At 53.4% G+C, this 27539-nt stretch overlaps 1 protein-coding gene across 1 annotated transcript; it reads left to right on the forward strand.

Annotated features, from left to right (window-relative positions):
• Positions 1 to 29: 29 nt before the first annotated feature.
• On the forward strand, positions 30 to 27362 carry LOC137309198 (Y+L amino acid transporter 2-like). Its single transcript, XM_067977459.1, is given in 10 exon segments — positions 30 to 940; positions 942 to 1206; positions 4126 to 4263; positions 5671 to 5803; positions 7119 to 7242; positions 11455 to 11558; positions 14497 to 14593; positions 15406 to 15555; positions 22643 to 22826; positions 26306 to 27362. Coding segments are annotated over 10 exon segments (1668 nt in total). The 5' UTR covers positions 30 to 703; the 3' UTR covers positions 26542 to 27362.
• Positions 27363 to 27539: the final 177 nt, after the last annotated feature.

Consider the following 27539-nt stretch of genomic DNA (forward strand, 5'->3'; position numbering starts at 1 on the left):
TCCATTCGCCTTTTGAATTATTTTTTTGTACCTGTCAAACTGGCTTTTAGTGATTTCTGTACTTGGACCCCTAAATCTCTCTGCTCCTCCACAGTTCCGAGCTTCTCGCCATTTAGAAAATATCTTTTGTAGGTCCAAAATGGATGACCTCACACTTCCCACACTGAACTCCATCTGCCCCAGTTTTTGCCCACTCACTTAATCTCTCAATATCCCTTTGCAACTTTCTGCTCCCGTCTACACTATTTACCGAGCCACCTAACTTGCTGTCGTCAGCAAACTTGGATAGAAGGCTCTCTATTCCTTCATCTAAGTCATTTATAAATCTAGTGAAAAGCTGAGGCCCCGGTACTGATCCCTGGAGGACACCACTCGTCCCACCCTGCCAATTTAAGTACATTCCCATTATCCCCACTCTCTGACTCCTACCTCCTAACTAATTCCCCTCTCCGTGTCAATAAGTTGCCTCCAATTCTGCGCGCTCTCATTTTTGCTGACAGCCTCTCATGTGGAACTTTGTCCAATGCCTTCTGGAAGTCCATATAAACTACATCCGTCGACATTCCCCTTATCCACCACCTCAGTTACCTCCTCTTTTTAAAAAAAATGCAACCGGACTCTCGATTAACGTCAAGCGGCTTCCCCCTCTTCTCTCGTCGCAGCTGGCTATGAGGACGGGCGCGTGAGAGAGAGGACGATCGCAATGTCCGACGGAGCTGCTTACTCCACCGTGCCCGGGCGGCGGGAGCCGACCCCCCCGCCGCCGGCCGCCGACCACCGACCCTCGTCCGAGGCGATGAAGCTGAAGAAGGAGATCTCGCTGCTCAACGGGGTGTGCCTGATCGTGGGCAACATGATCGGCTCGGGCATCTTCGTCTCGCCCAAAGGGGTGCTGATGTACAGCGCCTCGTACGGCCTGTCGCTGGTGGTGTGGGCCGTGGGGGGGCATCTTCTCCATCTTCGGCGCCCTGTGCTACGCCGAGCTAGGCACCACCATCACCAAGTCGGGGGCCAGCTACGCCTACATCCTGGAGGCCTTCGGGGGCTTTGTGGCCTTCATACGCCTCTGGACCTCGCTGCTGATCATCGAGCCCACCAGCCAGGCCGTCATCGCCATCACCTTCGCCAACTACATGGTGCAGCCCATCTTCCCCACCTGCGAGCAGCCGTACGTGGCTGCTCGGCTCATCGCCGCCGCCTGCATCTGTGAGTACCCGGGTCTGACGTCGGGCGCCAATCGCCGTCGGGCAGGGAGGGGGCCGAATATCAGACACACGGACCGGGTTTGTGGGGGGGGGGGGGTCTCGGGTCCCACCTCCCCGCCCGGTGTGGGACTGAGATACACACAGACCAGGGGGGGGAGGGTCTCAGGTCCCATCTCCGCGTCGGTAGCGGCGGGATATTCGACTGCAGCGTGCATCGCAACTGAGCCCGATCCTGCCCTCCTCGACTGCCCACCGCCCCTCTCCTTCCTCCCATGCGCTTTCCGGCAGGAGTCGCTGGCTGGAGATCAGGAGAGGGGTGGGAATGGGGGGCACCCTGGATGAATTTTCTCCCCTCCCTGAACCCAGGGGCACTGTGGCCAATTGAAGCGGGAGGGGGGAGATGGGACCCTGAGACCCCCCCCCCCCACTCCGGTCTGTGTGTATCTCAGTCCCACACCGGGCGGGGAGATCCTGGACTCTCTATATTCCAGTCTCACAACACTCGTGATTCTCATTCTCTCTCCTAGCAGCTGGTAAGTGAGAGCGAGAGGGCGCGCGAGAGAGCGCACGAGCCTGAGGGAGAGCGAGAGAGCGCGCGAGAGAGCGCACGAGCCTGAGGGAGAGCGAGGAGAGCGCGCGAGAGAGCGCACGAGCCTGAGGGAGAGCGAGCGAGAGAGGGAGCGGGGAGAGGGAGAGAGCGCGCGAGCGAGAGAGGGAGAGAGGGAGCGATGGGAGCGGGAGAGCGAGATAGCGAGAGGGAGCGGGGGAGAGCGAGAGAGGGAGCGAGAGAGCGCGCGAGCCAGAGGGAGAGCGGGAGAGCGAGAGGGAGAGCGCGCAAGCCAGAGGGAGAGCGCGCGAGCCAGAGGGAGAGCGCGCGAGCGAGAGCGGGAGAGGGAGGAGGGAGGGAGGGAGGGAGCGGGAGAGGGAGGGAGAGAGGGAGGGAGGGAGGGGGAGGAGGGAGCGGGAGAGGGACAGGGAGGAGAGCGCGCGAGAGGGAGGAGAGCGCGCGAGAGGGAGGAGAGCGCGCGAGAGGGAGGAGAGAGCGCGAGCGTGAGAGGGAGAGCGAGCGTGAGAGGGAGAGCGAGCGTGAGAGCGAGCGTGAGAGGGAGAGGGAGAGGGAGAGCGAGGGAGAGAGAGAGAGATAGAGAGTGTGAGTGAAAGAGAAAGAGAGAGAGGGAGAGAGAGCGAGGTCTCACACAAGCTGATGGGAGCAGCTTCCTCCTGTCTGGTGCTGAGTTGCACATTGTGTTAAACTGCTGACGCCCTCACATACACAAACATCCTTGGGTTTTATGACTCAGGAGTAAGGTCCAATTCACGAAGGGCTTGGGGTGGGCCGTGCGGAGAGAGCTGGAGCAGCAACAACAGCTGGCCACAACTTCCTCTTTCGGGCGATTTGGGGAAATGGGAGTGAGAGAGGGAGCGGAAACGGGGACAATGTCTGTCATTGGGTTAAAGGGATCTCGCCACCTAGCAACAACAATGGCAACTTGCATTTATGAAGTGCCTTTAACGCAGTAAAACCTCCCAAGGCGCTTCACAGGAGCGATTATCAGACTAAATTTGACACCGAGCCACACAAGGAGACGTAAGAACATGGGAAATAGGAGCAGGAGTCGGCCATTCGGCCCCTCGGGCCTGCTCCGCCATTTAATCAGATCATGGCTGATCTTCGACCTCAACTCCACTTTCCTGCCCGATCCCCGTATCCCTTGATTCCCCTCGAGTCCAAAAATCCATCGATCTCGGTTTTATTAGGGCAGGTGATCAAAAGCTTCGTCAAAGAGGGAGGTTTTCAGGAGCGTCTTAAAGGAGGAGAGAGAGAGAGGCGGAGAGGTTTAGGGAGGGAATTCCAGAGCTTGGGGCCGAGGCAGCTGAAGGCACGGCCGCCAATGGTGGAGCGATTAAAATCGGGGATGGGCTAGAGGCCAGAATTGGAGGAGCGCAGAGATCTCGGGGGGGTTGTAGGGGCTGGAGGAGGTTACAGAGATAGGGGGGGTGGGGCGAGGGCCACGGAGGGATTTGTACACGAGGATGAGAATTTTAAAATCGAGGCGTTCCCAGACCGGGAGTCGATGTAGGGTCAGCGATCGCGGGGGGGGGGGGTGATGGATGTGAACGGGACTCGGTGCGAGTTAGGATACGGGGGGGGGGGGCAGCAGGAGTTTTGGATGAGCTGGAGTTTACGGAGGGTGGGAGACGGGAGGGCCGGCCAGGAGAGCGTTGGGACAGTCCAGTCTGGAGGTAACAAAGGCACGGATGAGGGTTTCAGCAGCAGATAAGCCCTGTGCTTTTCGGTGAGTCGATGCACTGGCTGTATGTGACTCGGTACCAGCAGCCGTCACCCCGCCCCCACTCACTCCCCATCCCGTGCGGTCCTGAGCCACGCAGATTCGCCCGGGTTCCGTCGGCCGATTGGTGCTGGGGCGGGCGGTGGAGGGGGTGGGGTTTGCAGTTGGCCTCAGCACCCCCCCGGGTTAGATGGGGGGCGAGCGGATGAAGCTGAAATCAGCCAGGGTCCCCGCTCCCGATCGTCACCCGGCGACTCCCGCTGTAAAACTGTCCGGGTTTCGCCGCGACGCTTCCCCCCCACGGTCGAATTTCCTGCCGACTCGCTGTCGTGCGGGGGTTGTGTGGGGGGGGGGGGGGGGGGAGGGGCTGCAGTCCACCTCAGTACTCCTGTGTCAGGCAAAGGGGCGGGGGGCGGGGGGGGTGAAACCAGTCAGGGTTCCCGCACCCGATTGCTACCCCCCGACTCCCGCTGTTAAATTGTCCGGGTTTAGACGAGACTTCGCGAGTGAGCGGGTGGTGGGGGGGGGGGGGGGCGGGGTTCGAGCGGGGGGCAAAGGTCAAATGCTAACCTCTTCTTGTTGCTTCCTCCTCTCCCCCCCCCCCCCCCCCCCTCTGCCCTCGTCTACAGGTATCCTCACATTCACCAACTGTGCCTACGTGAAATGGGGAACTCGGGTCCAGGATATCTTCACCTACACCAAGGTGGTGGCCCTCATTGTGCTTATCATCACGGGCTTGGTCAAGCTCTCCGCGGGTAAGGCCAGCAGCCATGAGCCCGTCTTTCCCCCCCCCACCCTCCCTCCTCCCCCGTTCCGTCTTGACTCCCGATCGTGCGATGCCGTGTGTGTGTGTGTGTGTGTGGGAGGGGGAGCCACTTCCGGGTGTAAGGTCACCAGGTCGCCCTCTCATCCTCTTCCCTCTCGCTCTTCCCCCCTCGGCCCTCTCACTCTCCCCCCTCTTGGCCCCCCTGCATCGGCACTCTTGGGGGGGCCCCCCCCCACTTTCGACCCGTGCCCCCGCCCTCTCGGGCCCCTCTCCGTCCCCTGGGCCCCCGTCTCTCTCTCTCTCTCTCTCTCTCTCTCTGCCCCACGGTCACACACTCTCTCTCCCTGGTCGCGCTCTCTCCTCTCTGGTCTCTCCCAGTCTCTCTCTCTCTCTCTCTCTCTCTCTGCCCCACGGTCACACACTCTCTCTCCCTGGTCGCACTCTCTCTCTCTGGTCTCTCTATCTCTCCCCCTGGTCTCGCCCAGTCTCTCTCTCTCTCTCTCTCTCTCTCTCTCTGCCCCACGGTCACACTCACACTCTCTCCCCCAGTCTCGCTCGCTCTCTCTCTCTCTCTCTCTCTCTCTCTCCGTCTCATTCTCTCCCTTGTCTTTCTCACTCTGCTCCCTGGTCTCTCACACTCTCTCCCTGGTCCAGTCCTCTCTATCTCTCTACCCCCTGGTCACACTCACTCTCTCTCTCTCTCAGTCTCCCTCTCTCTATCACACACTCTCTCTCTCTCTCTCTATCACACTCACTCTCTCTCTCTGTCTCTATCTCACTCTCTCTCTCTCTCTGCCCCTGGTCACACTCTCTTTCTCCCTGGTCTCTCTATCCCTCCCCCTGGTCTCTCCAGTCTCTCTATCTCTCTGCCCCCTGGTCACACTCACTCTTTCTCTCAGTCTCTCTCTCTCTATCTCACTCTCTCTTTCTCTCTCTCTCCCCTGGTCACACTCTCTCTCTCCCCGTCTTTCTCTCTCTCTCTCTGCCCTCCGGTCACACACACTCTCTCTCAGTCTCTCTCTCTCTCTCCCTGGTCACACTCTCTCTCTCCCTGGTCTCTCTATCTCTCCCGTCTTTGTCTCTCTCTCTCCTCTCTCTCTCTCTCTCTCTGCCCCCCGGTCACACACTCTCTCTCTCACTCTCTCTCTCTCCCTGTTCACACTTTCTCTCTCCCTGGTCTCTCTATCTCTCCCGTCTTTGTCTCTCTCTCTCTCTCTTTCCCCCGGTCACTCTCTCTCTCTCTCTCAATCTCTCCTGCGGGTTTCTCCCTCTCTGCCTCTGCCTCCGTCTCTCGCTGACCTCCCCCCTCCCTCCCCCCGGCTGCCCTTGCCCCAGTGGTCCCCCCCTCACCCTGTAGAGGGAGAGGTTAACTAACCGTCGGCCGTTCCCTGTTCCAGGACAGACGCAGCATTTGAGAATTCCTTTGCTGGCTCCTCGTGGGACGCGGGAGACATAGCGCTGGCTCTCTACTCAGCCCTCTTCTCCTACTCCGGCTGGACACCCCTCAACTTTGTCACCGAGGAAATCAAAAACCCCACCAGGTTCGTGTCTTTGGGGAAAGGAGGGAGGAGGGGGGAGGAGGGAGGGGCAGGGGCAGGGGGAGGGGCGGGTTCAGAGCAGTCAACACACGTTGGCAGCGGGGGACTGCAGACCGCCCCTCTCCAACTCATCAGTACGCTGCTACATCCAGAGTGGGACTGAGCACAACACACCAGGGAGGGGACAGTGTAGAGGGAGCTTTACTCTGTATCTAACCCTGTACCTGCCCCTGGGAGTGTTTGATGGGACAGCGTAGAGGGAGCTTTACTCTGTATCTAACCCTGTACCTGCCCTGGGAGTGTTTGATGGGAGAGTGTAGAGGGAGCTTTACTCTGTATCTAACCCTATACCTGCCCTGGGAGTGTTTGATGGGAGAGTGTAGAGGAGCTTTACTCTGTATCTACCCTGTACCTGCCCTGGGAGTGTTTGACGGGACAGTGTAGAGGGAGCTTTACTCTGTATCTAACCCTGTACCTGCCCTGGGAGTGTTTGATGGGACAGTGTAGAGGGAGCTTTACTCTGTATCTAACCCTGTACCTGCCCTGGGAGTGTTTGATGGACAGTGTAGAGGGAGCTTTACTCTGTATCTAACCCTGTACCTGCCCTGGGAGTGTTTGATGGACAGTGTAGAGGGAGCTTTACTCTGTATCTAACCCTGTACCTGCCCTGGGAGTGTTTGACGGGACAGTGTAGAGGGAGCTTTACCTCTGTATCTAACGCTGTACCTGCCCTGGGAGTGTTTGACGGGACAGTGTAGAGGGAGCTTGACTCTGTATCTAACCCTGTACCTGCCCCGGGAGTGTTTGACGGGACAGTGTAGAGGGAGCTTGACTCTGTATCTAACCCTGTACCTGCCCTGGGAGTGTTTGACGGGACAGTGTAGAGGGAGCTTTACTCTGTATCTAACGCTGTACCTGCCCTGGGAGTGTTTGACGGGACAGTGTAGAGGGAGCTTTACTCTGTATCTAACCATGTACCTGCCCTGGGAGTGTTTGACGGGACAGTGTAGAGGGAGCTTTACTCTGTATCTAACCCTGTACCTGCCCTGGGAGTGTTTGACGGGACAGTGTAGAGGGAGCTTTACTCTGTATCTAACCCTGTACCTGCCCTGGGAGTGTTTGATGGGACAGTGTAGAGGGGGCTTTACTCTGTATCTAACCCTGTACCTGCCCTGGGAGTGTTTGACGGGACGGTGTAGAGGGGGCTTTACTCTGTATCTAACCCTGTACCTGCCCTGGGAGTGTTTGACGGGACAGTGTAGAGGGAGCTTTACTCTGTATCTAACCCTGTGAATCATGTGTTGGTTTTGCTTTGCAGGAACCTGCCCATGGCGATCGGCATTTCCATGCCCATTGTCACCATCATCTACCTCTTGACCAACGTGGCTTACTACACGGTGCTGGACCTCCACGAGATCCTGGCAAGCGACGCCGTTGCCGTGGTAAGTCCCGCGGGGGAGGGGGGAGGGGTCAATTCCGTTTCCCAGCTTCCAACAAGACCGCAAGATAGCTGGGGACGTAGCGGGCCAATTGGCCCGTCTCAACCCATCCGTCACGGAGGCGACTCCGGAATGCCATCCTTTTCATCCAGTCAGTCCTCCTACGATTCCAGGGAGCCCCTTCTCCTCCTTTGCTCTATCTGGGAACCCGTGCCAAGGGCCCATCACTCTCCGCGCGAGGCACTTCCTGATATCGGTCCTAAGTTCACCTATTTACTAGAGGGAGGCCATTCGGCCCATCGTGCCTGTGCCGGCTCTTTGAAAGAGCTGTCCAATTCGTCCCACTCCCCCCCCCCCCCCGTAGCCCTGTAAATTTTTTCCAGTCAAGTATTTGTCCAATTCCCTTTTTGAAAGTTATTATTGAATCCGTTTCCTCCGCCCTTTCAGGCAGTGAATTCCAGATCATCACAACTCGCTGTGTAAAAAAATGTTTCCTCATCTCCCCCTCTGGCTCCTTTACCGATTACCGTAAATCCGTGTCCTCTGGTTACCGACCCTTCTGCCACTGGAAACAGTTTCTCCTTATTGACTCTCTCAAAACCCCTCATGATTTTGAACACCTCGATCAAATCTCCCCTTAACCTTCTCTGCTTTAAGGAGAACAACCCCAGCTTCTCCAGTCTCTCCACATAACTGAAGTCCCTCATCCCTGGTACCATTCGAGTAAATCTCTTCTGCGTTCTCTCTAAGGCCTTGACATCCTTCCTAAAGTGCGGAGCCCAGAATTGGTCACAATACTCCAGCTGGGGCCCTAACCAGTGTTTTATGAAGGTTTAACATAACTTCCTTGCTTTTGTACTCTATGCCAATATTTATAAAGCCCAGGATCCCATATGTTTTTTTAACAGCCTTCTCAACTTGTCCTGCCACCTTCAAAGATCTGTGTACACACCCCCCCCAGGTCTCTCTGTTCCTGCACCCCCTTTAAAATTGGACCATTTAGTTTATATTGCCTCTCCTCATTCTTCCAACCAAAATGTAACACTTGCATTTCACAACCTCAGGACGTCCCAAAGCGCTTTACAGCCAATGAAGTACCTTTGAAGTGCAGTCACTGTTGTAATGTCGGAAACACGGCAGCCAATTTGTGCACAGCAAGATCCCACAAACAGCAATGTGATAAATGACCAGATGATCTGTTTTTTCAGTCATGTTGATTGAGGGATACCATGGAGAACTCCCCTGCTCTTCTTCCATTAATGGCCGTGGGATCTTTCACTTCCGTCTGAGAGGGGCAGACGGGACCTCGGTTTAATGTCTCATCCTTAAGACGGCACCTCCAACAGTGCAGCACTCCCTCAGTACTGGCACTGGGAGTGTCGGCCCTGGATTACGGGGCTAGAGTCTCTGGAGTGTGCGGGACTCGAACCCACGACCTTCTGACTCAGAGGCGAGAGAGAGAGAGATATACCCAGTGAGCTACTTTGTTTAAACCTGTGCCCGACTCTCCCTATTTAATATAAAGTCATATTCTGTATGTGGCATTTTCAGACCCTTTACTATCTTATATCCCTCTATAAGATCACTTCTCAGACAGTCTCAGAAGCCCAAGCCTCTCCAGTCTTTCCTCGTAACTCAGACCCGCCCCTGACACCGGGGACCAGTCTTGTGACTCTTCTCCGCGCTGCCTCCAGCAGTTGAATGTCCCCCCGGGTGTCAGCCGTGGCTCGCTGGGGTCGCACTCTCGCCTCTGAGGCCAGAAGGCTGTGCGCTTTCGAGTCCCCACTCCCAGAGACTTGATCAATCTCCGAAACGCAAGGCAGTACAACAAGCCTAGTCCCTGCGACTTGTCCTCAGCAACGCTCGCCCCTCAACCAGCCCTCCGTGCCAGAGGGACTCCCAAGTAAAAAAAAAAAAAAAAAATCCCCCCGCCTTTGGCTCTTAAACGATTCGGGGGCATTTGCCTCCGCTGTTGGGAGTCTGCTCCCCGCTTCGAGCGCTCGCTGCGCGCAGAAGCTCCCGCCGTTTGTGGGATCTTGCTGTGCGCAGGTCGGCTGCCTGCTTAGCGGCCGGGGGCTGCAACTTGGAAGCGTTTAGTTGGCTTTGGGATGCCCGCAGGGCGTTCTTTGCAGGTGTGGACAGGTGGCCCTTGCAGCGCTGGTGTGTTTTTTGTTTAAATCCTGCTGTCAGCCCGTGCACTCAGTTGGGTATCTCGCTCTCTCTCTCTCTCTCTCTCTCTCTCGTCTCCGAGCCAGAAGGTCATGGGTTCGAGTCCCCCCACGCTTCAGAGGCTCGAGCCCCCATAATCCAGGGCCGACCCCGCCCCGGTTGCCAGTGACTGAGGGTGCGCTGCACTGTCGCAGGCGCCGTCTTACGGGATGCGACGTTAAACCCGAGGTTTTTCCGTCTGCACCTCTCGGGTACGAGATCCCCACGTCCACTGTTTCGAAGAAGAGCAGGGGAATTCTCCTCAACCAACATGTTTTTTAAAAAAAAACAGATTATCTGGTCATTGTTGTTTGTGGCATCTTGCTGTGCGCAGATTTTTAAAAAATTCGTTCATGGGATGTGGGCGTCGCTGGTGAGGCCGGCATTTATTGCCCATCCCTAATTGCCCTCGAGAAGGTGGTGGTGAGCCGCCTTCTTGAAGCGCTGCAGTCCGTGTGGTGAAGGTTCTCCCACAGTGCTGTTAGGAAGGGAGTTCCAGGATTTTGACCCAGCGACGATGAAGGAATGGCCGATATATTTCCAAGTCGGGATGGTGTGTGACTTGGAGGGGAACGTGCAGGTGGTGTTGTTCCCATGTGCCTGCTGCTCTTGTCCTTCTCGGTGGTAGAGGTCGCGGGTTTGGGAGATGCTGTCGAAGAAGCCTTGGCGAGTTGCTGCAGTGCATCCTGTGGATGGTACACACTGCAGCCACAGTGCGCCGGTGGTGAAGGGAGTGAATGTTTAGGGTGGCGGATGGGGTGCTAATCAAGCGAGCTGCTTTATCTTGGATGGTGTCGAGCTTCTTGAGTGTTGTTGGAGCTGCACTCATCCAGGCAAGTGGAGAGTATTCCATCACACTCCTGACTTGTGCCTTGTAGATGGTGGAAAGGCTTTGGGGAGTCAGGAGGTGAGTCACTCGCCGCAGAATACCCAGCCTCTGACCTGCTCTTGTAGCCACAGTATTTATATGGCTGGTCCAGTTCAGTTTCTGGTCAATGGTGACCCCCAGGATGTTGATGGTGGGGGATTCGGCGATGGTAATGCCGTTGAATGTCAAGGGGAGGTGGTGAGACTCTCTCTTGTTGGAGATGGTCATTGCCTGGCACTTATCTGGCGCGAATGTTACTTGCCACTTATCAGCCCAAGCCTGGATGTTGTTCAGGTCTTGCTGCAGTGGGCTCGGACTGCTTCATTATCTGAGGGGTTGCGAATGGAACTGAACACTGTGTAATCATCAGCGAACATCCCCATTTCTGACCTTATGATGGAGGGAAGGTCATTGATGAAGCAGCTGAGGATGGTTGGGCCTAGGACACTGCCCTGAGGAACTCCTGCAGCAATGTCCTGGGGTTGAGATGATTGGCTCCCGACTTTCCCACGTTGCAACAGTGACCATGCTAAAAGTACTCCTTTGGCTGTAAAGCGCTTTGGGATGTCCTGAGGTCGTAAAAGGTGCTATATAAATGCAAATTCTTTCTGTCTTTACTCATTTCTTGGGATGGCTGGCAAGGCGGGCATTTAATGCCCGTCCCTTAGTCGCCCCGTGAGTTTGGGGCGACTGAGTGGGGCCACTTGGGGAGTGGCAGTCAAAGAGACGAACACGCTGGGGCGTGTGGGGGACTGGAGTCACGTGTAGGCCCAGACGGGGTTAAGGACGCCTGGATCTCTTTCCCTTCCTTCCGTCCCCAAAGGGGGACCTCGTTTTTTATATATATATATATATATATACACGCAAATTCTATGGCCGAATCGAATGCTTTTTCCCCCCCTCCCCCCCCAATCGAGCTTTTTACTTGGTGTCCTGCGTTGGAGGAGGGCGGGAGGGAGGTGTGGACGAGTCCTCGAGCCCCGCCCCTTTGCGTTTTCTCTCCCCGTTCCCCGTGACCGCCTCGGACGGGACGGGAGTGTAGCTTGTCGCTAACCCCCCGCGTCGATCGGCCCCCCGCCCCCACCAACACTCGAATCACCTCCCTTCTTTATTTTGCCCTTTTTAAAAAAATCTTCCAGACGTTCGCTGATCAGGTCTTCGGAGTGTTCAATTGGACCATCATGGTGGCCGTCGCTCTGTCCTGCTTCGGGGGCCTCAACGCTTCCATTCTCGCTGCCTCCAGGTAAGCCCCTCCCACCCTGCGATCGTTTTAATAAAACCGTCCAGCACAAAAAAAAAAAAAAATCGGAAGCTACACGGGAATTGAAAGGGGCAGTGGCAACGTAACTGACTCGGGGGGCACCGCACCTTCAGAAGGACATATCGGCCTTGGAGGGAGTGCAGCGTAGGTTTACTAGAATGATAGCCGGACTTCAAGGGTTAAGTTACGAGGAGAGATTACACAAATTGGGGTTGTATTCTCCAGAGTTTCGAAGGTTAAGGGGCGATCTGATCGAAGTTTATAAGATATTAAGGGGAACGGATAGGGTGGATAGAGAGAAACTATTTCCGCTGGTTGGGGACTCTAGGAGTAGGGGGCACAGTCTAAAAATTAGAGCCAGACCTTTCAGGAGCGAGATTAGAAAACATTTCTACACACAAAGGCTGGTAGAAGTTTGGAACTCTCTTCCGCAAACGGCAATCGATACGAGCTCAATTGCTAAATTTAAATCTGAGATAGATAGTTTTTTGGCAACCAAAGGTATTAAGGGATATGAGCCAAAGGCAGGTATATGGAGTTAGATCACAGGTCAGCCATGATCTTATCAAATGGCGGAGCAGGCACGAGGGGCTGAATGGCCTACTCCTGTTCCTATGTTCCAAGAGAGCTCTGGCCACAATCTTCCAACCCTCCTTAGATACGGGGAGCGGTGCCAGAGGACTGGAGGATTGCAAGTGTTTGCACCCCTGTTCCAAAATAAAACAAGGGGGAGAGGGATAAACCCGGTGATTACCAGTCCAGTCAGCCGAACGACGGTGGTGGAGAAACTTTTAGAGACAATAATCCGGGACGGAATTAATTGGCACTTGGAAAAGTCTGGGCTAATAAATGAAAGTCAGCACGGATTTGTTAAAGGAAAATCATGTTTGACTAACTTGATTGAGTTCTTTGATGAAGTAACGGAGAGGGTTGATGAGGGGAGTGCGGTGGATGTTGTGTATATGGACTTTCAAAAGGCATTTGATAAAGTACCACATAATAGACTTGTTAGCAAAATTAAAGCCCATGGGATTAAAGGGACAGCAGCAGCGTGGATACAAAATTGGCTCAGGTACAGAAAGCAGAGAGTAGTGGTGAACGGTTGTTTTTCAGACTGGAGGGAAGCATACAGTGGTGTTCCCCAGGGGTCGGTATTAGGACCACTGCTCTTTTTGATTATATATTAATGACCTGGACTTGGGTTTACAGGGTACGATATCAAAGTTTGCAGATGACACGAAACTCGGAAATGTAGTAAATAATGTGGAGGATAGTGACAGACTTCAAGAGGACATAGACAGACTGGTGAAATGGGCAGGCACATGGCAGATGGAATTTAATGCAGGGAAGTGTGAAGTGATACATTTTGGTAGGAAGAATGAGGAAAGGCAATATAAACTAAATGGTCCAATTTTAAAGGGGGTGCAGGAACAGAGAGATCTGGGGGGGTGTGTACACAAATCTTTGAAGGTGGCAGGACAAGTTGAGAAGGTTATTAAAAAAGCATCTGGGATCCTGGGCTTTATTAATAGAGGCATAGAGTACAAAAGCAAGGAAGTTATGCTAAACCTTTATAAAACACTGGTTAGGCCCCAGCTGGAGTATTGTGGCCAATTCTGGGCCCCGCAGTTTAGGAAGGATGTCAAGGCCTTGGAGAGGGTGCAGAGGAGATTTACTAGAATGGTACCAGGGATGAGGGACTTCAGTTATGTGGAGAGACTGGAGAAGCTGGGGTTGTTCTCCTCAGAGCAGAGAAGGTTAAGGGGAGATTTGATCGAGGTGTTCAAAATCATGAGGGGTTTTGAGAGAGTAAATAAGGAGAAACTGTTTCCAGTGGCAGAAGGGTCGGTAACCAGAGGACACGGATTTAAGGTGATCGGTAAAAGAGCCAGAGGCGACATGTGCGATTCTATGGATAAATGATCAGCTATCCTGTTTTTTTTGGAGGCGTGGTGGAGGGGTGAATGTTTGCCAAGACAAGTTGCATAAACTTCCCTTGAGATTAGAAGATTGAGGGGTGATCTATCATAGAATCATAGAGCACAGAAAGAGGCCATTCGGCCCATCGTGCCTGTGCCGGCTCTTTGAAAGAGCTATCCAATTAGTCCCACTCCCCCCTCCTCTTGCCCCGTAGCCCTGTGAATTTTTTCCCTTCAAGTATTCCAGATCATCACAACTCGCTGCGTTTAAAAAAAAATGTTTCCTCATCTCGCCCTCTGGCTCTTTTGCCGATCGCCTTAATTCTGTGTCCTCTGGTTTACCGACCTCAGCGAGGGGTGTTCAGGAATGATGTCAGGAACTGTTGGCCTTGCTTGGGACCGAGATTGCATCAAATTACATCGAATTTACAGCACAGAAACAGGCCATTCGGCCCAACAGGTCCATGCTGGTGTTCATGCTCCACACGAGCCTCCTCCCTCCCTACTTCATCTCACCCGATCAGCATCTCCTTCTATTCCTTTCTCCCTCATGTGTTTATCGAGCTTCCCCTTAAATCCATCTACACTATTCGCCTCAACTACTCCTTGTGGGAGCGAGTTCCACATTCTCACCACTCTCTGGGGAAAGAAGTTTCTCCTGAATTCCCGATTGGATTTATTAGTGACTATCTTATATTTATGGCCCCAAGTTCTGGTCTCCCCCACAAGTGGAAACATCTTCTCCACGTCTACCCTAATAAAACCCTTTCATAATCTTAAAGACCTCGATCAGGTCACCCCTCAGCCTTCTCTTTTCTGGAGAAAAGAGCCCCAGCCCGTTCAGCCTTTCCTGACAGGGAGAACCTCTCAGTTCTGGTATCATCCAAGTGGCAGCTTCTCCAGTGCCTCCATAGGAAGCCTTGAATTCATCTCTCCCCCTCAACTCCTCCTCGACCCCACCCCCGCCACCTGATGATTGTGTTTCTGCCTCTGACCCGCAGGCTGTTTTTCGTGGGGTCGCGGGAAGGTCACCTGCCCGACGCGCTCAGTATGATCCACGTGGAGCGTTTCACGCCGATCCCCGCTCTCCTCTTCAACGTAAGTAGCTGGCGACAGATACCGCGGAGAATGGGACTCTCCCCTCCCCTCCTGCAAGGAGTGCAGGGCTCTTCCCCCTGAGGTGGGGGGGGGGGGGGAAGGGTGAGGGGGACGTAGCCCTCGAGCCCCTTCAGTGCTCGGAGATGTCAAAAGTCCTAGGCCTGTTCCAGCTTCGACAGGGGGCACATCCGGGCTGCACCCCATGGACGAATATCTCCCGCCGCATCCCTGCTGGTGTGTGTGAGCGAGACCAGGCAGCAAATGGGGGCCAATTCCTGTGGCAGATTCCACGGGATCAGTCCAAGCCCAGGGTATAAAATTACAGGTACCTGCCCCTGGGAGTGTTTGATGGGACAGTGTAGAGGGAGCTTTACTCTGTATCTAACCCTGTACCTGCCCTGGGAGTGTTTGATGGGACAGTGTAGAGGGAGCTTTACTGTGTATCTAACCCTGTACCTGCCCTGGGAGTGTTTGATGGGACAGTGTAGAGGGAGCTTTACTCTGTATCTAACCCGTTCTGTACCTGCCCTGGGAGTGTTTGATGGGACAGTGTAGAGGGAGCTTTACTCTGTATCTAACCCGTGCTGTACCTGCCCTGGGAGTGTTTGATGGGACAGTGTAGAGGGAGCTTCACTCTGTATCTAACCCGTGCTGTACCTGCCCTGGGAGTGTTTGATGGGACAGTGTAGAGGGAGCTTTACTCTGTATCTAACCCGTGCTGTACCTGCCCTGGGAGTGTTTGATGGGACAATGTTGAAGTATCATTGAGGGGGTGGGGTTTCCTGTTTGATGATGTAACCTCCTGTCGGCAGGGTGTCATGTCGTGTGTCTATCTCTGCGTTGAAGACATCTTTCAGCTCATCAACTACTACAGCTTCAGCTACTGGCTGTTCGTGGGGCTGTCGATTGCTGGTCAGCTATATCTCCGCTGGAAGGAGCCTGACCGGCCCAGGCCGCTGAAGGTACGTAGTCAGACACGTTCTCGCGACGCAAAGATAACGGCCCGGGAGTTTGCTCTGAGCGGCTTTCAAAGGGCGCCCACTGCCCGTTGGATTTTAAACTCGCCCACAAGCGATCCGCGGGCGTCAGTGGGGGAATCTTCCTCTCGTGGTGAGCTGCCAAAAAATGACAAAGGTGCAGCGTCCTCTCCTGGGGACGTGTGAGCTGAGCGAGCGGGGAATGCATCTCTCCGTCCCCTCGACCCGTCGGAGAGAAGCAACCTTGGCCGGCCTCGCAGAGTCAGAACCAGGGAGTGAAAGCTCCAACAGTAAATCCAATGTAAAATCAGTTTTTAAAAAAATTCGTTCATGGGATGTGGGCGTCGCTGGCGAGGCCGGCATTTATTGCCCATCCCTAATTGCCCTCGAGAAGGTGGTGGTGAGCCGCCTTCTTGAAGCGCTGCAGTCCGTGTGGTGAAGGTTCTCCCACAGTGCTGTTAGGAAGGGAGTTCCAGGATTTTGACCCAGTGACGATGAAGGAACGGCCGATATATTTCCAAGTCGGGATGGTGTGTGACTTGGAGGGGAACGTGCAGGTGGTGTTGTTCCCATGTGCCTGCTGCTCTTGTCCTTCTAGGTGGTAGAGGTCGCGGGTTTGGGAGATGCTGTCGAAGAAGCCTTGGCGAGTTGCTGCAGTGCATCCTGTGGATGGTACACACTGCAGCCACTGTGCACCGGTGGTGAAGGAAGTGAATGTTTAGGGTGGTGGATGGGGTGCCAATCAAGCGGGCTGCTTTGCCCTAGATGATGTCGAGCTTCTTGATTGTTGTTGGAGCTGCACTCATCCAGGCAAGTGGAGAGTATTCCATCACACTCCTGACTTGTGCCTTGTAGATGGTGGAAAGGCTTTGGGGAGTCAGGAGGTGAGTCACTCGCCGCAGAATACCCAGCCTCTGACCTGCTCTCGTAGCCACATAAATACTGTGGCTACAAGAGGAAGCAAAGTAAGGAAATGTTAAGAAATATTGAATAGGAGCAGGAGTAGGCCAAACGAACATACGAATTAAGAGCAGGAGTAGGCCATTCGGCCCCTCGAGTCTGCCCTGCCATTTGATAAGATCATGGCTGATCTGATTGTGACCTCAACCCTACTTTCCCGTCTACCTACTATAACCTTGTTAATCAGGAATCTATCGAACTCAGCCTTAAAAATATTCAATGACCCTGCCTCCACCGCTCTCTGGGGAAGGGAATTCCACAGACTCACGGCCCTCCGAGAGAAAAAATTTCTCCTCACCTCCGTCTTAAATGGGAGATCCCTTATTTTTAAACTCTGTTCCCCTCGTTCTAGTCTCTCCCACACGGGGAAACGTCCCCTCAGCATCTACCCCTTCTAGTCCCCTCAGGATCTTACATGTTTCAATAATGTGGAGATGCCGGTGATGGACTGGGGTGGACAAATGTAAGGAATCTTACAACACCAGGTTATAGTCCAACAATTTTATTTTAAAATCACAAGCTTTCGGAGATAATCTCCGAAAGCTTGTGATTTTAAAATAAAATTGTTGGACTATAACCTGGTGTTGTAAGATTCCTTACATTTGTTTCAATAGGATCACCTCTCATTCTTCTAAACTCCAATGTATACAGGCCCCAACTTGTCCAATCTTTCCTCATTAGATAACTCCCTCATCCCAGGAATCAGTCGAGCGAACCTTCTCTGAACCACCTCCAAAGCAATTATGTCCTTTCTTAAATAAGGAGACCAAAACTGCACACAGTATTCTAGATGTGGTCTCGCCAATGCCCTGCACAACTGTAGCAAAACATCTCGACTTTTATATTCCGTTCCCCTTGCAATAAATGACAATATTCCATTGCCTTCCTAATCACTTGTTGTACCTGCGTACTAACTTTTTGGAGCCCGTCTACTTGGACACCCTCTGTACCTCAGAGTTCTGCAACCTCTCTCCATTTAAATAACGAACTGCTTTTCTATTCCTCCTGCCAAAGCGGACAAGTTCACATTTTCCCATCTGGCGCCTCGAGCCCTGCTCCGCCGTTCAATCAGCTCGTGGCCGATCTTCGACCCTCAGCTCCTCTTTCCCGCCCAATCCCCGTGTCCCTTGATTCCCTTAAAACGGCAGAGCTCAAAGAGCCAGACGGAAAAAATTAAAAATGCAAACTTTTAAAAAAAAAACATTTAAATCCCCACCGACGATTAAAATCGGGAGGAATGAGACTGCACGTTTTTAAAAGTTGATTTTCAGTGCCCGGGAGGTGGCTTGGCAGTCATTAAGGCTTACCCACACCGTTAAAAGGTGGCAGTACAGGTAGATAAGGTTGTGAAGAAGGCATACGGAATGCTCTCCGTTATTAGCCGAGGTATAGAATACAAAAGCAGGGATGTAATGACGGAACTGTATAAAACGCTGGTAAGGCCACAGCTGGAGTATTGTGCGCAGTTCTGGTCACCACGTTACAGGAAGGACGTAATTGCTCTGGAGAGAGCGCAGAGAAGATTTACAAGAATGTTGCCAGGGCTTGAAAATTGCAGCTACGGGGAGAGATTGGACGGGCTGGGGTTGTTTTCCTTGGAGCAGAGGAGGCCGAGGGGAGACTTGATTGAGGCGTACAAAACTACGAGGGGCCCAGATAGAGTAGACAGGAAGTACCTGTTTCCCCTAGCGGAGAGTTCGAGAACTAGAGGACATAGATTTAAGCTGATTGGCGGAAGGATTAGAGGGGACGTGAGAAAAAACTTTTTTTACCCAGAGAGTGTATGGAATTCGCTGCCCGAATTGGTGGTAGAGGCAGGGACCCTCAACTCTTTAAAAAAAGTACCTGGACCTGCACCTAAAGTGCTGTAAGCTGCAGGGCTTCGGACCGGGTGCTGGAAGGTGGGATTAGAATGGGCACCTGCGAGCCAGCGCGGACACGATGGGCCGAATGGCCCCTTTCTATGCTGTATCTTTTCTATGGTGCTATGAAACATATAAAATTCTGACCGGGCTAGACAGACACTGGATGCGGGGAGGATGTTTCCCCTGGCTGGGGGGGGGTCCAGAACGAGGGGGGTCACAGTCTCAGGATACGAGGTAGGACATTTAGGACTGAGATGAGGAGAAATTTCTCCACTCAGAGGGTGGTGAACCTGTGGAATTCTCTACCCCAGAAGGCTGTGGGGGCCAAGTCACTGAATTATATTTAAGAAGGAGCTGGATAGATTTCTTAGACGCAGAAGGCGTCAAGGGGTGTGGGGAGAGAGCGGGAATATGGCCTTGAGATAGAGGATCAGCCATGATCATACTGAATGGCGGAGCAGGCTCGAAGGGCCGAATGGCCTACTCCTGCTCCTAGTGTCTGTGTTCGGCTCTCTGTTACTTTTGGAGCAAATTCCGGGCCATTAATACCTCGGTCAGCTGAAGGGGAAAAGAGAGAGAGAAAGAAAGATCTGTTCACCGACGCAAGCTAGGGTCCCCAGCCTGGGTTGGCTGCCGGCAACGGCCAACCGCAGGCCGCCGTTGACTGACGTGGGTCCCGCGGGCAGTGTGGCGGGGGGTGGGGTGGTGGTGGTGGTGGGGCGGGGCCTCCCTTAGAGTAGGCTGCCGAGAGTTGACTGTTTTAACCCTTCAACTTACCTCCTATTCCGTGCGTTCTGGTCCCCCTGCTCGCCTGGGGGGGCGGGGAGGGAGGGAGGGTCGACCCTCCCTTCCCCCCCCCCCCCCACCTTCGACGAGCTCCGCTTCACATACCCCCCACCGGACCACCGGCACTCGAATGCCACCTGGGCTGTTCGACTGTGGGGGGCTTCGTGGCTGCCCTCGCCCGCTGCCGATGAGGGCAGTGGATGGGGATCCGCGGGCCGGGCGCCCAGGCTGATTTATTTCCTCCCTAACCCGGGGCAGAAACAACAACAACAACCACCTGCATTTATATAGCGCCTTTAACGTTGTAAAATGGCCCCAAGTTGCTTCACAGGAGCGATTATCAAACTAAATCAGACACCGAGCCACATAAGGAGATATTAGGACAGGTGACCAAAAGCTCGGTCAAAGAGGTAGGTTTTAAGGAGCGTCTTAAAGGAGGAGAGAGAGGCGGAGAGGTTTCGGGAGGGAATTCCAGAGCTTAGGGTCTAGGCAGCTAAAGGCACGGCCGCCAATGGTGGAGCGATTAAAATCGGGGGGATGCACAAGAGGCCAGAATTGGAGGAGGGCAGAGATCTCGGAGGGTTGTAGGGGCCGGAGGAGGTTACGGAGATAGGGAGGGGGGGGGGGCGAGGGCCACGGAGGGATTTGAACACGAGGATGAGAATTTTAAAATCGAGGCGTTCCCGGACCGGGAGCCGATGTAGGGTCAGCGAGCACAGAGGGGGTGATGGGTGAACGGGACTCGGTGCGAGTTAGGATACGGGGGGGGCAGCAGAGTGTTGGCATCAGAGCAGCTGATCGGGAATGGAATCTGCTCCTTCCTGGTCTGTGTGGCTCAGTCTTAAATCTACAGTCAGATTAAGCAAAGGAACCAGTGATCTGGAGAACATGAGTTCAAATCCCACCATGGCAATCGGTGAATTTAAATTTAGTTTGAATAAATCTGGAAATAAAAAGCTGTTCTATGGTAGAATGGGCCAATACTCTCTCTGGAGTTTAGAAGAATGAGAGGTGATCCCATCGAAACGTATAAAACTCTTAGAGGGCTTGACAGGGGTAGAGGCTGAGAGTCTAGAACTGGGGGTCATAGTCTCAGGATAAGGGGTCGGCCATTTAGGACTGAGATGAGGAGGAATTTCTTCACTCGGAGGGTTGTGAATCTTTGGAATTCTCCACCCCAGAGGGCTGTGGATGCTCAGTCGTTGAGTATATTCAAGGCTGAGATCGATGGATTTTCGGACTCTCGGGGAATCACGGGATACGGGGATCGGGCGGGAAGGTGGAGTTGAGGTCGAAGGTCAGCCATGATCTGGTTGAATGGGGGAGCAGGCCCGAGGGGCCGAATGGCCTGCTCCTGCTCCTATTTCCTGCGTCTCTGTAAAAGTGCCGAGTGTGGCACCAAGGAGCCCGAGTGAAATTGAAGTCAATGGGAATCAGGGGGAAAACTCTCCAGCGGCTGGTGTCATACCTAGCACAAAGGAAGATGGTAGCGGTTGTTGGAGGCCAATCATCTCAGCCCCAGGACATTGCTGCAGGAGTTCCTCAGGGCAGTGTTCGAGGCCCAACCATCTTCAGCTGCTTCACCAATGACCATCCCTCCATCATAAGGTCAGAAATGGGGACGTTCGCTGATGACTGCACAGTGTTCGGTTCCATTCGCAACCCCTCAGATAATGAAGCAGTCCGAGCCCGCATGCAGCAAGACCTGGACAACATCCAGGCTTGGGCTGATTAGTGGCAAGTAACATTCGTGCCAGGCAATGACCATCTCCAACAAGAGAGAGTCTAACCAGCTCCCCTTGACATTCAACGGCATTACCATGGCCGAATCCCCCACCATCAACATCCTGGGGGTCACCATTGACCAGAAACTTAACTGGATCAGCCATATAAATACTGTGGCTACAAGAGCAGGTCAGAGGCTGGGTATTCTGCGGTGAATGACTCACCTCCTGACTCCCCAAAGCCTTTCCACCATCTACAAGGCACAAGTCAGACATGTCTGGACAACTGAGGGGTTATGGCCGATAAATAGGCTTCTCCTTGCCCTTTGCCCTTCGAACCTCCGACCGTTGCTGATTGGAGGAGATCGCGACGGGACCCCCCTGGTCCAATCGCGGGCCAGCGCTTCGCTGGCTCGATGGCGCCACCACCTGGCCAGAGGTGGCGGTGCAGCGGGGACCAAACTCTCCCATTTCCCCACCGCTGAGTTTAAAGGGCGTCACTTTGCCCTGGACGAGTCGATGGGATTATGTCGCACGACACGGAAAGCTCTGGAATTCCCTGTCTAACCTTCTCCCCCCTCGCCACTGAACAACGCTGCGGTCACCTCCTCCGAATCTCTTCCCGGGCTCCGTGTCATTGAATGATTCATAACTGGGGGAGGCCACTCGGCCCATCGTGGCTGTGCCGGCTCTTTGGACGAGCTATCCAATCAGTCCCACTCCCCCTGCTCTTTCCCCCGTAGCCCTGCAAATTTTCCCCCTTCAAGTATTTATCCAATTCCCTTTTGAAAGTTATTATTGAATCTGCTTCCACCGCCCTTTCAGGCACCGAATTCCAGATTATCTCAACTCGCTGCGTAAAAAAATGTTTCCTCATGTCGCCTCTGGCTCTTTTGCCAGTTATCTTAAATCTGTGTCCTCTGGTTACCTTATTTACTCTATTAAAACCCCTCATGATTTTGAACACCTCGATCAAATCTCCCCTTAACCTTCTCTGCTCTGAGAACAATCCCAGTTTCTCCAGTCTCTCCACGTAACTGAAGTCCCTCGTCCCTGGGACCATTCTAGTAAATCTCCTCTGCACCCATCTCTAAGGCCTTGACATCCTTCCTAAAGTGTGGTGCCCAGAGGTGACGTTGGAGAGGTAGGTTTGGTGAAGACTGGCCAATATTTATCACAAAGGGGTACAGTTCAAACCCCACTCCAGAGCCTCGAGCCCTATAATCCAAGGCCGGACCTCCCCGACGCCAGGAACTGAGGGAGCGCCGCGCTGTCGGAGGTGCCATCTCTCGGATGAGACGTTAAACCGAGGGGCCCCGGTCTGCCCCTCTCAGGTGGATGTAAAAGATCCCACGGTCACTATTTCAACGAAGAGCCGGGGGGGAGGGGGAGTTCTCTCCGGTGTCCTGGGGCCAATATTTATCCCTCGACCAACATCACTTTAAAAAAAAAAGTGATCTGGTCATTATCACAGTGCTTTTTGTGGGATCTTGCTGTGCGCAAATTGGCTGCCACGTTCCCCTACATTACAACAGTGACTACACTTCAAAAAATACTTTATTGGCTGTAAAGCGCTTTGGGACGTCCTGAGGTTGTGAAAGGTGCTATATAAATGCAAGTTCTTTTCTTAAATGTAAGGTATAAATTTTCATAAAAGCTGGCTATGGCTATTCGACTTGGTACACCTCTACTTAACAGTCCTTAACGTCCCATGGTTTTCTGTGCTTCCTCCTGCAGCTCAGCATTGTTTTCCCCATCATCTTCTGCTTCTGTACAATCTTCCTGGTGGCAGTGCCCCTCTACAGCGACACCATCAACTCCCTGATCGGGATTGGCATCGCCCTGTCCGGCATCCCCTTCTACCTCCTGGGCGTTCACCTCCCCGAATACAAGAGGCCGCAGTGTTTACGCAGGGTGTTAGGTAATCTCAGCAACAATGTGAATTTATACACTTGGAGCACTGTGTACAGTTCTGGTCTCCATATCACACTTGGAGCACTGTGTACAGTCCTGGTCTCCATATCACACTTGGAGCACTGTGTACAGTTCTGGTCTCCATATCACACTTGGAGCACTGTGCACAGTTCTGGTCTCCATATCACACTTGGAGCACTGTGCACAGTTCTGGTCTCCATATCACACTTGGAGCACTGTGTACAGTTCTGGTCTCCATATCACACTTGGAGCACTGTGTACAGTTCTGGTCTCCATATCACACTTGGAGCACTGTGCACAGTTCTGGTCTCCATATCACACTTGGAGCACTGTGTACAGTTCTGGTCTCCATATCACACTTGGAGCACTGTGCACAGTTCTGGTCTCCATATCACACTTGGAGCACTGTGCACAGTTCTGGTCTCCATATCACACGTAGAGCACTGTGTACAGTTCTGGTCTCCATATCGCACTTGGAGCACTGTGTACAGTTCTGGTCTCCACATTAAAAAAATTATATAGAGGCACTGGAGAAGGTACAAAAAAGATTTACTAGGATGATATCAGAACTGAGAGGTTCTGCCTATCAGGAAAGGCTGAACAGGCTGGGGCTCTTTTCTCCAGAAAAGAGAAGGCTGAGGGGTGACCTGATCGAGGTCTTTAAGATTATGAAAGGGTTTGATAGGGTAGACGTAGAGAAGATGTTTCCACTTGTGGGGGAGACCAGAACCAGGGGGGGCCATAAATATAAGATAGTCACTAATAAATCCAATCGGGAATTCAGGAGAAACTTCTTTCCCCAGAGAGTGGTGAGAATGTGGAACTCGCTCCCACAAGGAGTAGTTGAGGTGAATAGTGTAGATGGATTTAAGGGGAAGCTCGATAAACACATGAGGGAGAAAGGAATAGAAGGAGATGCTGATCGGGTGAGATGGAGTCGGGAGGGATTACGCCCGTGTGGAGCATGAACACCAGCATGGACCTGTTGGGCCGAATGGCCTGTTTCTGTGCTGTAGACTCGATGTAACTCTCTGTGTACAGCACTCCCACCTCTCACCCGAGCCCACGTCGATCAACTGCAGCGCAAATGGGGACAGGGATCTGGGATCTTCCTGCTCCGTGTGTGGCTCAGTACAACGGCCGGTTCACGTTCCCACTCAACTCTTGGGGCCTGTTTCCCAGCGCAGTAATTATTTTTTCTCTTAAAATGAACAACTCCCATTTATATACTGCCTTTAACGTAGTAAAACATCCCAAGGTGCTTCGCAGGAGCGATTATCAAACCAAATTTGACCCCGAGCCACATAAGGAGATCTTAGGACAGGTGACCAAAAGCTTGGTCAAAGAGGTAGGTTTTAAGGAGCGTCTTAAAGGAGGAGAGGGAGTGGGAGGGGTTTAGGGAGGGAATTCCAGAGCTTAGGGCCCGGGCAGCTGAAGGCACGGCCGCCAATGGTGGAGCGAGATGGAAATCAGGGGGTATGGGCGAGAGGCAAGAATTGGAGGTGCGCAGAGATCTCGGAGGGTTGTCGGGGCTGGAGGAGATTACAGAGATAGGGAGGGGGGGTGGCGGCGAGGGCCATGGAGGGATTTGAACACGAGGATGAGAATTTTAAAATCGAGGCGTTCCCGGACCGGGAGCCGATGTAGGGTCAGCGAGCACAGGGGGGGGGTGATGGTGTCGAACGGGACTCGGTGCGAGTTAGGATATGGAGGCAGCAGGAGTTTTGGATGAGCTGGAGTTTACGGAGGGTGGGAGATGGGAGGGCCCGGCCAGGAGAGCATTGGGATAGTCCAGTCTGGAGGTGGAAAAAGCAGGGATGATCGCGATAGAACAGGGGCTGTGGCAGTGGTAGATGTAACACTGACCGGAAGGGAACGGCCAATGTGTTGAATGATGCGCCACCTCAAACAGGTGCAACTGGTATCAGCTTGGCTCAGTTGGTAGCTCTCCCGCCTCAGACTCGGAAGGTCGTGGGTTCGAGCCCCATTCCGGAGACTTTAGCCCATAATCTGGGCCGGCGCTCCCGGTGAGGGAGTGCTGCACTGTCAGAGGTGCTGCCTTTTGCATGAGACGTTAAACCGAGGCCCCGTCTGCCTCTCTCTGCTGGACGTAAAAAAAAAAATCCCATGGCGCTATTCGAAGAAGAGCAGGGGACCTCTCCCCTGTGTCCTGGCCAATGTTTTATCGCTCAACCAACATAACCAAAACTGTGTTGAATAGGCCAGCCACCTGTTTGTGGGATCTTGCCTATGCGCAAACGCGCTGCTGCATTTGCCTACATAACAACAGTGACTGCACTTCAGAAGTAATTTATTGACAATGGATGGAAAGGCACCATATAAATGCAAGTTCTTTCTTTTTTACATCGGAGTGAATGGGAAGGGGTTGGGTCCATTGGGATTGTGTACAGTGGAAGTGAATGGGAAGGGGTTGGGTCCATTGGGATTGTGTACAGTGTGAGTGAATGGGAAGGGGATTGGTCCATTGGGATTGTGTACAGTGGAAGTGAATGGGAAGGGGTTGGGTCCATTGGGATTGTGTACAATGGGAGTGAATGGGAAGGGGATTGGTCCCATTGGGATTGTGTACAGTGGGAGTGAATGGGAAGGGGTTGGGTCCATTGGGATTGTGTACAGTGGGAGTGAATGGGAAGGTGTTTGGTCCATTGGGATTGTGTACAGTGGGAGTGAATGGGAAGAGGTTGGGTTCTCATTGAGGATTGTGTACAGTGGGAGTGAACTGGGAAGGGGATTGGTCCATTGGGATTGTGTACAGTGAGAGTGAATGGGAAGGGGTTTGATCCATTAGGGATTGTGGTCACAATGGAGTGAATGGGAAGGGCGTTTGGTCCATTGGGATTGTGTACAATGGGAGTGAACAGCGGGAAGGGGTTTGGATCCAGTGGGATTCTCCAATATTCCTGTGATCCCTTGGTATCCTTGTGTTTATTGGTGGGCGAATACATTTTTTAAAAAAGATTTACAAGGATGATATCAGAACTGAGAGGATACCCTTATCAGGCTGGGGCTCTTTTCTCTGTAAAAGAGAAGACTAAGAGGTCTTTAAGATAACGAAAGGGTTTGATAGGGTAGACGTAGAGATGTTTCCACTTTGTGGGGGAGACCAGAACTAGGGGCCATAAATATAAGACAGTCACTAATAAATCCAATAGGGAATTCAGGAGAAACTTCTTTCCCCAGAGAGTGGTGAGAATGTGGAACTCGCTCTCCACAAGGAGTAGTTGAGGCGAATAGTGGAGATGGATTTAAGGGGAAGCTCGATAAACACATGAGGGAGAAAGGAATAGAAGGAGCTGCTGATAGGGTGAGATGAAGTAGGGAGGGAGGAGGCCTCGCGTGGAGCATGAACACCGAGCATGGACCTGTTGGGGCCGAATGGCCTGTTCTGCGCTGTAAACTCGATGTAATTCGATGTAAAACATGTCACCAATTCTCCCTCCTCAGCCGCCTTCACCAAGTACACCCAGTATCTGTGCTACTGCGTCCTGACCGAGGAATGGACGTCGAGGAAAACGAGAAGGCCCAGGAGAAGAAGTCGTACTGAGTCCAGCACCAGGCCGAGATGGGAGCCTGCCCTGTTGCTAGGGGCGACGTGCAGAAGGGCAGCGAGCCGCGGCCGAGGCCTACCAGAAAGGCTTTGGACCCGGGAGAAGCGTCGAGCAAACAGGCGGACTGAGTAATAATCACCAAGGACAGATTTGAAACTATTTAAATTGACACCATACCTTAGGATCTGAGAGCACTATTTGTAGTGATCCCTCGCACCGTTGTCATGTAGGATGTACAGGCGTTTACACTGGACAGTTATGCCCCAGGACCCCTCTCACCCATGTTTATTTGGGCTTACCGGTACCCAATGGAAGAGCCGGGCCTGGATTCGTAGAATTTAATTGGGTATTGAAGGGTGACCGTGAGCCTATCAGAGCGCTCGATGTTGAGGAGTCTGCAGAGCAAATGGAAGAGTCTCAATTGGCCCCGGTCCGGGCCGAGTGTGATTCGTGCAACGGAGAGGGATTGGGTTAAATGCTGGAAGGGGAAACATTCGCGGGGCTATGGGGAAGGGGCAAAGGAGTGGGACTGATTGGATAGCTCTTTCAAAAAGAGCCGGCACAGGCACGATGGGGACGAATGGCCTCCTCCTGTGCTGTATCGTTCTGTGATCACATCGAGTCGACAGCACAGAAACAGGCCATTCGGCCCAACTGCTCGTGCTGGCGTTTATGCTCCACGCGAGCCTCCTCCCTCCCTCCTTCATCTCACCCGCTCAGCAGCTCCTTCTATTCCTTTCTCCCTCATGTGTTTATCGAGCTTCCCCTTAAATCCATCTCCACTATTCGCCTCAACCACTCCTTGTGGGAGCGCGAGTTCCACATTCCCACCGGCTCTCCGGGGAAAGTTTGGGACAATGTCTAAGTAATCGTCGTTCCCCGTATTATGTCCTCCTCCGCTTGTCCGATATCGGGGAGAGGTTACTGAGCACTGATCGGGCGTGGGCGGGGCGGGGCGGGGTGTGGGGGGCGTCTTGGGGCCTGATGACCCCCAGCCCTTTTTGCGCCAAGAGGGCCAGCGACGCTGTCGGTCGGGCCAAGAGGAGGTCTTTGGGTCGAGGCCCGGTGGGAGCCTGGCTGGACTCTCAAGCCTCCGCCTCCAGTCCCCGTGGCCTGCCTTCGCTCTCTGG

This window comes from Heptranchias perlo, unplaced genomic scaffold (assembly GCF_035084215.1).
Source record: "Heptranchias perlo isolate sHepPer1 unplaced genomic scaffold, sHepPer1.hap1 HAP1_SCAFFOLD_1531, whole genome shotgun sequence".
NCBI classification, from domain to species: Eukaryota; Metazoa; Chordata; class Chondrichthyes; order Hexanchiformes; family Hexanchidae; genus Heptranchias; species Heptranchias perlo.